Below are 13,959 nucleotides of genomic sequence, written 5' to 3'. Positions count from 1 at the left end.
GGGGAAAGAAAGGGGGAAAGAAAGGGGGGAAGAAAGGGGGAAAGAAAGGGGGAAAGAAAGGGGGAAAGAAAGGGGGGAAGGGGATCATTCCCCCCTTTTTCGGGGGAGGGGGGAAAAGGGGGAAGGGGAAGGGGGAAATGGGAAAGGGGAAGTCGGGGAGTGGAGGAGGGAAAAAGAAGGAAAGGAGGGAGGGAAGCAAAAGAATGTGGTAGGATGTTATTTTAAAGTCTTAGATTTGCCTTTTTATCCTCTATTTGTTCAGGAACATCTGTTCGATAAAATAATGTCTGGAGTGTTTTCTTATTAAAGACAGAAGTTAATAAGCCACTTTTCTCTCAAACACTCAAATCTTAAGTGATGAAAAACGATGCTTTGAAAAGGATTTAATTAGTTTATTGCTAATTGTTTTCAATCATTTAAAATATTGTTTCTATCAATAGAATCATCCAGGTACAATAAATATTGTTTCTTATCGAATGAATAAATGCAATCTAGGCTTCTGTTATTTTATTAGATATTCACCAAGTATTCTGTGATATCAGTATTTTTCAGGTTACAAACTTTGGTATCGTACACAATCACATGGGTTGTATGAAAATTCAGAAATAATAAGTTTTGATGTTGTTGGTTAAGACTTTGGGCATATCAAGTGTATCTTTAAATGCAGATTGTTGTATATAAATCATTTCTGATTAAAATATTAACATTTCTCAGGTTTAAAGTCTGCTTTATTGCCTTTGCTTGAATTACATGGTGACTGAATTGCTATATTATTATTATTTTATAAATGGAGATTAAATCAAATGCAGTTAGCGACAGCAAACCTTATTTGGAATGGGGTCTAGTAGAGATGAATGTTTATTGATACATTTGCAAACATCCGATTCAGGAGTCTCTCATTTTCCTGAACTTGTTAACTCTCACATTGTAATCATCTTCACCAAGAAGTATATGAGATCACACATGCTACCTTCCCTTCAAATTTTTATTTGAGTACCTCAAAGAACAGAGGAAGAATTTGAAATGTTATAGAATTAGAAATGAAATAGTGAATATTTAAGGACCAATACTAGTTGAAAACAGGAATGGGATTAACCCATTGAAATGACTCAGGTAATTTGGTAATTCCTACTTTTATGCGTTTTAATACCACCTTGAGAAGCATTTAACTTGAAGGAGGGAAGGGTCTTAGAAGGAAAGTTGGGAAGCGGGGACGTCTCTGATTTTCCTGAGATGACCCAGCCAAGGCCACCAGCATTAGAAGGGGGAAAACAAATCCCAACTACAACACAAATGCTGTGACTAGTAGAGCGTGTTCAGCAAGCACCTGTCTTCTATCTCTTTAAAAAATGGAGGAACTGACCTGGTAAAGTATTTTCCACAGCAGCAATTTCTTAAGAATGAGGGCGAAAGACCCACATAGAGTCAAGAAAGACTTCAACTCCATAACTGTGGTCAAAATTATCAAAAACATTCAGAATGCAATTGGCAAAGTCATTATGCTTTTCACCTGACATTCCCACGCCTCTCCCTGTCACCCGCATACACTCCATTACACCCAACAAGTATTTTCTTATTATGTTTCTATTTTCTTCCCCCCCCCCCCATAAAACTGAGATAACTGTATCTAACTACAAATTACTAAGTAGACTAGATGATGCAACACATATTAGGAACCAACCTGGCACATGATAAGCCTTAATAATTCATGTTTGTTTCTTTCCTATTAAACTTTCTATTAAAATATACATGTTGCCAGGATGGGATAATACCAAAATACATAGTTATAAATTCTGCCTGTGAAGAAGCTTTTGATAGGTAAAAAAAAAGATAAAGAAGGAAGGAGGTTTGAGAGAGAGTAAGGAGAGCTTAGGAAGGGGAATAGGAAAAGAGGAAAGTGCAGGGGAGACCCTCCCCCCACCTCCTGCCTGTTTCACTTAGCCTCATTCTGGCCACAAGGCTTATTCATTGAAAATATATTTCAGAAACAGAGGGAGTTAGAGAGTGGTCTTGCTTTTAGTGAGTATAAAGGACGTTAGCCTTGATCCAGCACTCACATGGGAATTGGCCTCTAACTACAACAAATTTAAACCTCAACCTCCCCTTCCTGCTTAAAGTTCTACCTGATGGACAGGTTCAGACCACCATCTCAGAGTGACCACAGCATGGGGCAGAGCACAGCCCAGGAAGGGGTGAAGATTAATTATAAGTGAGCAAACAGTGTGTTGCTTGGTATCTCAATAAAAGTCTCTACCAAGTGGGTATTTCTGAGTGATGAAGCCACTTCTTTAAGTTCACATTACTAAAAGGTGACAAAGCAACTAAATTCTAAATCAGGTCAAACTTCAAAATCCTTTCCACTATAGCACTCAGGACGCCATGGGTTCAAAAACTCTTGCTTGGTCAGGTGATTAGGTTGGGTTATTCATAGGTTTTGAGGGTTATTAAATTTGTCCCTGTTACATTCACTTTTTATTTTCATCTCAAATATTTTCATTTTCTTTTGTCTTTCTTTCATCTCAGATTAGGTGAGCATCCTGAAGAGATTCCATATGCCAGAACCAGATGCCCTACTGTAGCCACCTGAGAAATTGTCTCAATTACTGACTCATAATCATCCAAAAATGCTAAAGAATCCAGAACAAACACAGCTTCAAAAGTTTTAGTGATGATTTTCTGTAGGACCTTTGGCAAGTCCCATAACCTCTTTGAACTACAATTTCTCATCCTTAAAATAATGTGCTTGAGTCAGATGATTACTAAATTTCCAGAAAACAATGATGCAGTGATACAGAACATTTACTTGATGTCTCATATTATAATAAACTATTACTTAGTATATAGTGCTTTAAAATATGTAGGTGCTTAATATATAGATGTTTTATTACTTAATATAGAGGTGCTTTTAAAAGTAATAGATAAAATGTGATTTTAGTTATAATTTTATGCATGTATTTATAATTTTAATTTCCATATCAAGTACAGGAGTGACTTTTCTGTATAATTTTGAGTAGAATAATTTCATAGGTAAAGGGAAGAATGGCTAAAACAAAGTTTCTTCCATTTTCATTTAATGGCTAGGACAATATGCCTGAGCAAAGAAATCTATCCTGTCATTAAATACTTACCAACTAATTGCTTTTTGTTATAGCTAGCCTTATAAGAGTTACTATCTGAGATCTTCACTAATTCAACTGTTGTGTCTCACAATATTTGAAAACAATACATGGAAGGCACCAGTGAAAGACCAAGAGATAAAAGGATGTGGAAGAAGTGAAGTTACAAAAGTTAGTTTGACAGTATTTTCTCTTCTCACAGATTTTTCCAGGAGTCTCATTTAAATAGGTCTAAACAAATGCTGTTGCCTCTGATGATTTATTGCAGAACAAGCTGACCGAGCAGAGGAGCATGTTATCTGGTCCCCTATTGTGCAGGGGCTAATTCAGAAAATAAAGAAAGACCAAAAGTGCAGCAATTGGAACAAATGCTCTGTATCGTTCAGCAAGTAAGCAGATGGAAGCTTGGAATCACAGCTTATTTAAAAGGATAGCTTTTCAACATCGAATGTTTATAATTTTAGCATTATGTTTTCACATTTATAAAAAATTAATGAGAATTTTATCATAGATGATTAACTGTAATAAATTTATAATACAAAGTTTTACTTTACTACTACTTTAGCTATACATCTATTACACTGGATGTGATTGGATGTAAAGCATGGACACATGCACATTTATCTATATCTACAAAATATACATATGCATTCGTAATTCATATTTATGTTTAGTGAAGTTATTGTGTTTATGCTTTATAAACACATAAAACATTAAAATGCTTTTTAATGTTATATTCTCATAAAACTTGCCTTTATATTACTTCTGGCTTTTTAATCAAAGATTGTGAAGGTTAATGAAACAGACAACTTTTTTCAAAACGCTACCAATTATTTTTCCATAATCATGCTAAGCAAAATAAGCAAGAAAGAAAAAGTTGAAAACCACATAATATCACTTACATGTGGGATATAAACCTAAAAGCCACAAACAAACATGACTCACAAACAAACATGACAGAGACACATGGACAATATAGACTAGTGGTTACCAGGGAGTGGCGAGGTGGAGGGTGAGGTAGATAGGGTAAAAGGGGTCAAATATGTAGTGACAGAAAGAAATCTAACTCTGGGTGGTGAACATACAATCCAATATATATATATATATATGACTTACTCTTGAACTGTACACTTAAAACTTACTGGATTTTGTTAACCAATGTCACCAATATAAATATAATAATAATGTCAAACAGATCTGCAATAAACAAAACTCTTAGTATACACGAGAGAATTTATGTGACCACTACAGAAATAAGAATATTCATACATAAGGTTTCAATTGCAGAAACATTCATTTTTACAGCCTTATATACAAATTCTGTTTTCCTTAAGAGATTATTCCTCTGGGAAACAATACAACACAGTTAGCTTGTTGTTATTATAAAATATATAAAACTGTGACTTTTAACTTGTTCTTAGATTAATGAATTGAAGTTAAGCTGACCAAGAAGGAAATGACAATTCAAAGGATCTAAAATTTATCCTGATTTTCCCCAAGTTACCAAATATGCATTCTTTCCTTTAGTGATGCTCATTATTGACCCATTGTCTTTATTATCTATATTCTCAGTGCTTGCATGGAACATTACATGAAAAATAAGAACTCGGACTTGGAAATAAGACTAGTTCTGGTTTTGAATACCAGCTCTGCTATCGACTCTCTATCTATAAAATAAAGATGATTATACCCTGCCCTCCTGACAGATTCAAGGGAAGATTTATTTAATGATTATCTATCACGACTGGCACATTGTGATATTTAGTAAACATCAGTTAACATCTTATCAAAATTTTCTCTTATATAAAATTTTTCATACTAAAATGTGAGTGACCGATACGATGAAAAATTATTGTAAAACTATATAGAAACCTAAAGATCATGTGTTTCTGTATTTTGCAGAAAAGATAGCTAAAAATTCAGAACGGTGAATTATCAAAGATAATACTACTTGTTTGAAACAGAAGACCAGCAAACATTCTGGTTTAAGAAAAGTCCCATGTTTACTATACTGAATTAAATTTTTGCTGCAAATTAACTAAAAGATGTATGTTTGTAAGTCCTAACATTCAATAGATATTGCCTCATAATACAGGGACTAACCAGATAGAAACACAAACATATCAACTTGGTGAAATAATGATAATAAGGGTCCCCGAAGGAAAAATGAGACTATTTTAAAAAGTTATAAAATTTTAATATTACCTGAGATTAATTAAAATAGAGATAATGTAATAGTTTGAATATGATTATATATATGTAAACAAATATAATATATAAATTTTTATTATAAATGGTCATCTTTTTCCAAATCTACTATTGTGATTCTTAATAAATTAACCAATTTGCTAGTTATCAGAACATCTGGATAGCTAACATATTCTAACATAATTTTCAAATTTGCCAATAATTTACTTTTAAAATATAGAAAATGAAAAATGCTTTATGTTACATTTGAAGATATTAAAAAAACATTTCTTCATTGCTACTGTTGTTTTCTACTATAATATTTTAATTTTTAATCTTTAGATTTACCACCTCAGTACTAGATAATCAGGTTATTTTTTGAAATATGAAGCTCGATGGAAAATTTTTATGTGTATTTTACTTGGAAGTTCTTTGATATTTAAAATAATACTAGTTTATTGTACTATAGCATCTTCTAGTGATTTTAAAATAATAAGATATTAATATATGAAATCTTTCTAAACTATTTCCCTTTAAAGGAGAGTTCTTTCACTCTATTATGAAACATAACAAAAAGTCAGCTATAGTTAAAATATGTGTTATATTTAGAGTTCTTTTCTTCTCTTAAAATTCAGAGAAATGTTAGCTATTTGTCTTCATTGGACCTAGAAAGAAAAGTTCTCTTATACTTTTCTCAATAGCTACTTTTTATTAAAACAAAGTATATTGTCTTTATAATACAGGAAACTTTAGCAACTAAAGGTTGAATTCCATTGCAGGATAATAGAGGAAATAACAATGGTCACTATATTCATAGATATTAACTCTAATAGTAACTATGATAATTTACATCACTATTGTCTTTAAAGATTTATCTAAAACACAAGATTCTCTATAAAACTTTATTTTAATCAACCTTTTTTTCTGATTAAAAATAAAATCTTTCCATTTAAAATAGAAGAGAATAAATATTGCTAAAATTCTTTTAACCTCTGTTAACATTTTGCTGCATTAAAATTTTGCTTGTAGAAATGCAGCTGCATAAAATACATACAGATACACCTAGATGCAGATATCCACATAGAAGACACACACACGTATATATACATACATATAGAGATAGATATTGTGATATTTATAAAAATATTCAAAGGTATGATACTTTATGATATAATGATGTTACCTTTTTAAGTCATCTTTATTGCTTAATAATATGTTTTCTAGGTATAAACATAATTCTAAAAATAATTATTGATTCATAATTTTCTTCATTTGAATATCACATTATTTATTGAATCAATTCCCTACTAAGCTACATTAATGACAATGTTATAAAAAATGTTTCGATGAAAATTACACATTTTATGTACTTCCATGATTATACTCTTAAATTAGTGCTCATTTCTTATGTGGGATGGAAAAAGGAGATGTTTTATTTTACTTGTGATCACCACAATAGCCAAGAACAAAAAGGCCAAACAACAATAAAGACAACAATTATTTTTTTTCATAATCATTGACCCTGTTATGATTCCTTGATTTTCCCTAATTGAAAGTAATCCTTTCCTTAAATTAACATAATACAAGATTAGATCATAATTATTTGTGTTTTTATTTTATTTTCCCTGGTAGATTAAAGGTTACTAAAGGCTTTCTGAATGCTTTGTGGTAGCATAGTCTTGAAATTATAAAATTTGTCCAAATAAATATGTGTTAAATGAAATCTAATTACAGCTGGACACAAAAAAGTAATGTTACTATATTTATTCTAATTAATCTTGGAAATATTTTACCTCAAAATATATTAAAAACAATTACAATACTAATTTCTCTCTACCTCAAAGGTAACAGGGAACCAATTAGATATGGTAACTTGTGAAAACATTTCTAAATAGAAAAATAATACAGATTCTAATTGTTATTATAACCAAATGGATTGTTTGCTGGGCCTCTATACACTTTTCAGTATTCCACATCTGATCTTTTAATGTAATGAAATATAACCTGAGAGCCATGAAAATAAAGATGTCTGCATTGGAAAAGAGGCTATTAGACTTTACATGCCTGCCAAGCTCAGAGTCCCTTCTGAGAAAAAGCAAAATATGATGCATTTCCCTTCACAGCTCACTGGAAGGGGGTGATCTTGGGCAGCACTATCCAAAAGGAATAGTGTAATATATGTAATTTAAAATTTCATAGTAACTACACTAAAAAAAAAAAAAGTGAAAATATACAGCTAAAATTAACTTAATATATTTTTATAACCTAATATATACAGAGTATTACCATTTCAATATATAATCAATATAAAATTATCAATTAGATCTTTCTACCTTTTTACATTAATTTTTTGAAACAGTGTGTGTTTACTAAACATCTAAATTTGGACACACCATATTGTAGTTGATTTGGTGACCACTGTACTGGACAGCACAGATATAATGGTAGAGACATCAAGATACCTTAGGAAAATTATCACTAAAAAGGAAAAAACTTGAGTGACCTCCCTTAATCATAAATCTGAAGGAAGAGAATATATATTAACCTGGATAAATGCCTTTTTCTTTACACATCAGCAAAGCCTATCTTTTAAATACTGAAAGAAAATGAAAATTCTAAAAAAAAAAAAAAAAAGATATCTTTGAAGATGACAAAGATTTTTTCCTTGACCAAACTCAGCCTTTTCTGAATTCTCTTCTCTAGTAGGCCCCTACTTTGGACTCCCATATTGGTTTCTGAATTGTCTGATTTTAGCAAGAATCCAGCTAAATCAGTTTAGCCAGAATCCTCCATAAGCAATATCTGATAAATTTAACAAAAGAAGGGCAAGACTTATATACAAAAGACTTAAACACACACTTATAAAACAGCGTGGAAAGAAATTAAAGATGTGAATAAGTGGAAAGACATTCCATGCTTATGCATCAGAAGATTTAATACTGTTAGAATAGCGACAATCCCCAAATGTATGTATAGATTCAATACAAAGTCTATGAAAATCTCAATTGGCTTTTCTGTAGAAATTGACAAGGTGCTTGTAAAATTCACATGCAAATGCAAAAAAAAAAAAAAACTCAGAAAAGGCAAATAATTTTGAAACAAACAAGCAAACAAACTTGGAAAGCTAATTCCCCCAAAGTTCAAAGCTTTGAACATGGTTACAGTTATACATGTGGCATGGCCTTAAGGATAGATGTATAAGTCAATGGAATAGAATTCTGAGTTCTGAGCTGATCTTATCATTCAAATATCAACTTCGAGTGGATCACAGATCAAAATATATGTACTATAATTACAAACTGTTAGAAGAAAACATATGAGTAAATCTGATCTTGGATTAGGTAACGGTTTCTTACATTTGACACTAGAAGTACAATCAACAAAGATAAATAGGACTTCATCAAAATTAAAAGCTTTTGAGCCTCAATAGGCACCATCAAGAGATTGGGTGAAAATATTTTAAAATCACATATGTAATAAAGGACTTATGTCCAGAATATGTAAAGAACTCAACAATCAAATAAAAAAAAATGGACAATTGATCTGAATAAACGTTTCTCCAAAAAGGTTATACAACAGGCCAATAACTCCAAGGAAAGATGCTTAACATAATTAGTTGTTAGTCATTAGGGAAACGGAAATCAAACCATAGTAAAGAAGAAATTAGAACCCTCATCTGTGGCTAGTGAGAATGTAAAATTGTGCACCCACTGTAGAAAACAGTTTGCTACTTCCTCAAAATGTTAAAACATACAATCTAGAAATTTCACCCTAAAGTATACACCCAAGAGAAATAGAAGCATACATTCACACAAAAACTTGTACATTAAGCATCATTCATTATAGCCAAAAAAAGTAAAAACAATCTAAATAACCACCAATTAATGACATAGTATGTTTATACAATGGAATATTATTTGACAAGTATGCTACGACATAGATCAACCTTGAAAGAATTATGCCAAGTGAACGAAGTCAATCACAAAAGAGCACACATTTTATGATTTCATTTTTATAAGATGTCCAGGATAGGCAAATCCATAGAGACAAAGTAGATTAGTAGTTGCCAAGAAATTGGGGATTGAGGGGATGGAGAGTGACCGCTAATAAATACGGATTTTTTTTAGGGTGATGAAAGTGTCTTAAAATTGTGATGATGGTAGAAAAACTCTGAATGTAATAAAAGCCACTGAATTATCCACTTTAAATGGGTGAAATGTATGGTATGTGAAATATATTTCAATAAAGCTGTAAGAAAATGTATAATTTGAATCCTTAAGAACAATCTACATTTTCTGATTCAAAATTAGGGAAGATATTAAGGTGAACCCTAACTAAGGCCTAATAACATAGGCAAATTTCTCCCTCAAGGAATAAAATTCCCAAACCCATAGACAGAGCCCTAAAAGGAAGAAGGATGGCATTTCTGAGACACTGAGGTGGCAATTACTAAAAGACCCTGGGGGAAAAGAAAGAGTCATGGCCTAGTTAAGTGTATGAATAAATCAAAGGGAGACCCCTGAAAATCCATCAGCCTGACATGATCTCTTTTCCCCGAGCTAACCCTGACAAATGAGACTGCCTGCCTTGGAAGAACTGCAATGACTGAGACAGGAATCTACACTTGCACCCTGAGCACTGGAAAAAAACTTACTGAATTAGCCTCTACATATAATGCTCCTTGTTTACAGTTACACCTCTTTTCTGTTGCTATAGGCTGAATGTTTGTGTCCCTCACACCAAGTACATATGTTGAAACCTAATTCCCAAAATGATGGTATTTGGGGGTGGTGCTTTTTGTAGGTGATTATGTCACGAGTGTGGTACCCTCGTGAATGAGATTAGTGCCCTTATTAGGAGACCCAGAATTTTCCTTTGCCTTCTTCCATAATTTTAGGTTTCAGCAAAAAGATGGCTATCTATGAATGAGGAAGTAGGCTCTCTCTAGACAATAAATCTGCCAGTGCCTTGCTCTTGAGGCTCCCCAGCTTCCAGCAACTTTGAGAAATAAATTTTTGTTATTTTTAAGCCACTCAGTGTACAATATTCTTTTATAACAGCCTAAACAAGCTAGAAAACTATTGAAAATATTTTTTTTACCCAAAATGATACTTTTCAATATACAATGAGGTTTAAAAGAGCTAAACCTTAGACTAAGTCATTAAATTCCTTGAAAAAGAATAACACAAGAAAGGGTGTGTATTCTCCATACTAGAATCCACCACTGTCTTCCAGCAAATATGTCACTCTGAATTTTATTCCTGAAATTTTGGCATCAACTCTCTGGGTCGGTGCTAAGACAACCCTTCCCAAAGCAATCTCTGGTGACAGGTGCAATATCCGAGGACAAATAGTGTCACAAAAGCTATTAGAATTGCTTCTCCCCATCCAGCTATCCCATCTCTCACATCAAACACTTTAATTTACCAAATATTTACATAATAATCCTGTCTTAAAGGAAGCAGACTATACATCCTTCAAATCCATATATATATGTGTTTCACTTTAAAATGCTGCTTGTGGATGTTATCTGCACCCCAATCTGTGAAGTCTGCCATGCTCATGTTATCCACACCTGACATTTGTGTTGGGGCATGGCTTCCATGTAGTGTCAAAATCCTTTGATACTTTACCTGTTCTTATATGCTCAGCCACTCCATCCCCATCCTCATGCACATCAATCTGACACAGGAGACTTTGACTCCCTCATGGTTTGTCAGCATGGGACCCTTGGACACATTTCCTTAACACAGGACATTCCCAGGCAGAGGTCTATACAAATTAAGGTTTCACTGTCACTGCCAAGGCAGTTCTTTTATCCAAGACAGCATGTGATTCTAATTAATAAGACGACCCAAAACAGGATGTGAATAATACAAACAGGAAAGCATATCTTAGCAGTGCCTATGAGTGACCTGGCACAAGAGCACTGCATCACCACTACCCCTCACCTGCAGCTCTACACCCACCTTTTTTAACTAAGGTAAACTGAGCGAGTTGCTATTCCTTGCATTCTGAAAGACTAATTGGTACACATATATTCCAGAATGTGCTAGAAAGATATTCACTTTTGAGAGGACAGAGATGCTTATTAGAAATTGCCAGGACTTAGAGAACATATTCCTGAAGGATATTCAATTTTATTTTGCTTTGATTCCCTACTTAGGAATCAAATTTACTGAAGAAAATTTCCATGCATCATGACATTTATCAGTGCAAGACAATGAACAAAAGTATTGCACTACTGAAAATGAACTACAAATTATACATTTTTTAAAATTCAACTGGAATTCTAGCTCATATATCAGTTTCTTGTGAATTTGAAGAGCTTATCTTTCTCTGTTAATTCAGAATGCCCTGACAAAAATCAGGTTTCCGACCCTTGCTCTGTCCCCTGCTTATCCCATGAAGGAAATGCTATCCTCTGTGATGCTATTAGATTGAGAAGTTGACATGTTTATCTTATCACTCTCAAAATAAAACATGTTCTGATTCTTCCCCTTGTCATTCTTTCTCTCTCTAGTCTCAGAAATATGAACATTGGCTCCCCAACATATATTTGAAAATGACTATGTCAATGCTCCGGATGTGGTAAATTGAGATTTTTTTTATCTTTTCTTACAAATATTTCTGAAAATATTTATTTTCTATTCATAAAATGTTGTAGGGTCCAAGGTTAGTTCCCTTCCCTGCCCTTAAGCAGCTTACTATTCAGATGGATCAAAAAGATGTGTGAACAAGACTACTAACCTCCCAATATCCATTCTTCCTTTTTTTTTTTTTTTTTTGGATTATAGAACTCACTCATTTTTTAGTATGGATGCCCAAGATTTCCCAGTGTCACTTGCAGCTAAGTGAGGCCATGACTGCATTCTAATCAATAAAATATAAGTAGTGGCTGTGGTTAATTTGGTTAATTTTATGTATCAACTTGACTGGGCTATGGGATGCCTAGATAGCTGGTAAAACAGTATTTCCAGTTTTGTCTGTGAGTGTATCTCTGGAATAGATTAGCATTTGAATCAATAGATTAAGTAAAGAATATGCTCCCCAATGCAGGTGGGTATCATCCAATTCACTAAGGGTTTAAATAGAAAAAAAAAGGCAAAGCTTGAGCTGAGATATCCATATTCTCCTGCTTTGGAGAGGGGGAGGGGAAGAGTTAAAGATTGTCCTTTGCCTCTTTTCCCTACCTTCTCTAAAGTACTGCAACAGAATGTAGATTCAGTGGCTGGACTGTGAGACAAGAATCACATTATAGAAATGACGTAGAAACCCATCAATATACTAGATCCAACATGACTACACATCTTCATACCAGCCCAAGTCAGGTTGCCTCAATCCAAATTTTGCAAGAGAGTTCTTTTAATATAAAAAACTAAAAATCTATCTTAAGACACTTTTTTTAGCTTTGTTACTTGCAGCTACATATAATTCTGACCACAATAGAGGCACAAAATAATTACTAAACAATAATTTGAAAGAACAATGCTAACAAAGAAAGGGTTGTTTTTGTTTTGTTTTGTTTTTCAATGAATATGAATGGAAGTGTTGTAGGAGCCTGGCTCTCCATGAAAAAGCTCTCTAGTCTCAGCTGTCACTGATTTTACTAACATTATTATCAAAGGGCTTTGTATTATTAAGGACTTAATGAATTGTATGGGCAACAAGTGTTTGAAAGGCACAGAAAGAAGACAATTCTGTGGATTTTTCTTTAGATAGTTCTGAAAAGCTATCCCTTGAGCTAGACCTTACCAGAGGAACTGGTAAGCAAGAAGGTAGGGCAGGAGGGAAAGCAATCTCATCAAGACAAATAAGACCAAAGTGACATTCAAAGCAAGGTCTAGTAACTACATTCTTTGGTTGAAGTAGAGTTACTTTTAAGGGAGTAATGAGAAATATGGCTAGAAAAAGAACTGAGGATCAAGATAATGGGTTTGGATTTCTGCCTTGGGAGAAGGATGCTATCGAACATTTTCGGTGTGAGTTTATGTAAGTTTCAAGATGATAACCTCTCTGCTTGAGTTTTAAGTTCAAATATGTGCATAATACAGTAAAGTAAAGCTGCATTGCCCATTAATCTATTCTATGACAAGTCTTCTAATATCAATAACCTTATTTAATGCTTACAAAAACCTTGTCAAGTAAGTAATATCATCACTGATTTTATAGATGAAGAAATTGAAGTACAAAGGAATCAACAAACTTGTTCAATATTATTCAAATAGCAAATAGCAAAAGCCAACTCTTCAACTCAGTTCTGTACGGTATACATAACCTGCCCTTTTCCATTTTACTGCATGATCATGCCATAACTCAGAGCTGGGAGCAATAATTATACTTGTGTACTTAAATGCTCTACTATTAAAAACATTTGTAAAGGAAATACATAACTATCTTGGCTGAATTCTTTCTAAAAATAGAAAAACAAGTAACTGAGTTGATCAATGTCTTCTATAGTTAATTTATTCATTTGATCCTTGTTTTTAACATAAAAGCACTAAAGAATAAAAGATAGATTAAAATTAAATTAGAACAGAATAAAAGTAATCAATCCTTATTAAATATTCTATACCCAAGATCACAAACCTTCAAGTCCATTAAAAAAACACTACATTATTGAGAGGCTTTGGCTTTAAACCATAGATGGAAAGAG

The 13,959-nt window shown here is 33.0% G+C and overlaps 1 protein-coding gene across 1 annotated transcript in view; it reads left to right on the top strand.

The window, feature by feature from the left end:
• The window catches only part of GPC5 (glypican 5), a 1,092,178-nt gene extending 1,089,310 nt beyond the window's left edge, over positions 1-2,868 (top strand). Inside the window, exon 9 of the mRNA XM_036228874.1 lies at positions 2,524-2,868. Coding sequence (XP_036084767.1) covers position 2,524 — 1 coding nt within the window. The 3' untranslated portion in view covers positions 2,525-2,868. The remainder of the gene's footprint in view (positions 1-2,523) is intronic.
• Positions 2,869-13,959: the final 11,091 nt, after the last annotated feature.

Source organism: Rousettus aegyptiacus, unplaced genomic scaffold (genome assembly GCF_014176215.1).
Source record: "Rousettus aegyptiacus isolate mRouAeg1 unplaced genomic scaffold, mRouAeg1.p scaffold_m13_p_11, whole genome shotgun sequence".
In the NCBI taxonomy this organism is placed as follows: domain Eukaryota; kingdom Metazoa; phylum Chordata; class Mammalia; order Chiroptera; family Pteropodidae; genus Rousettus; species Rousettus aegyptiacus.
Note: the sequence above shows the minus strand (reverse complement) of the source record. Positions and strands in the feature narration are given on the sequence as shown.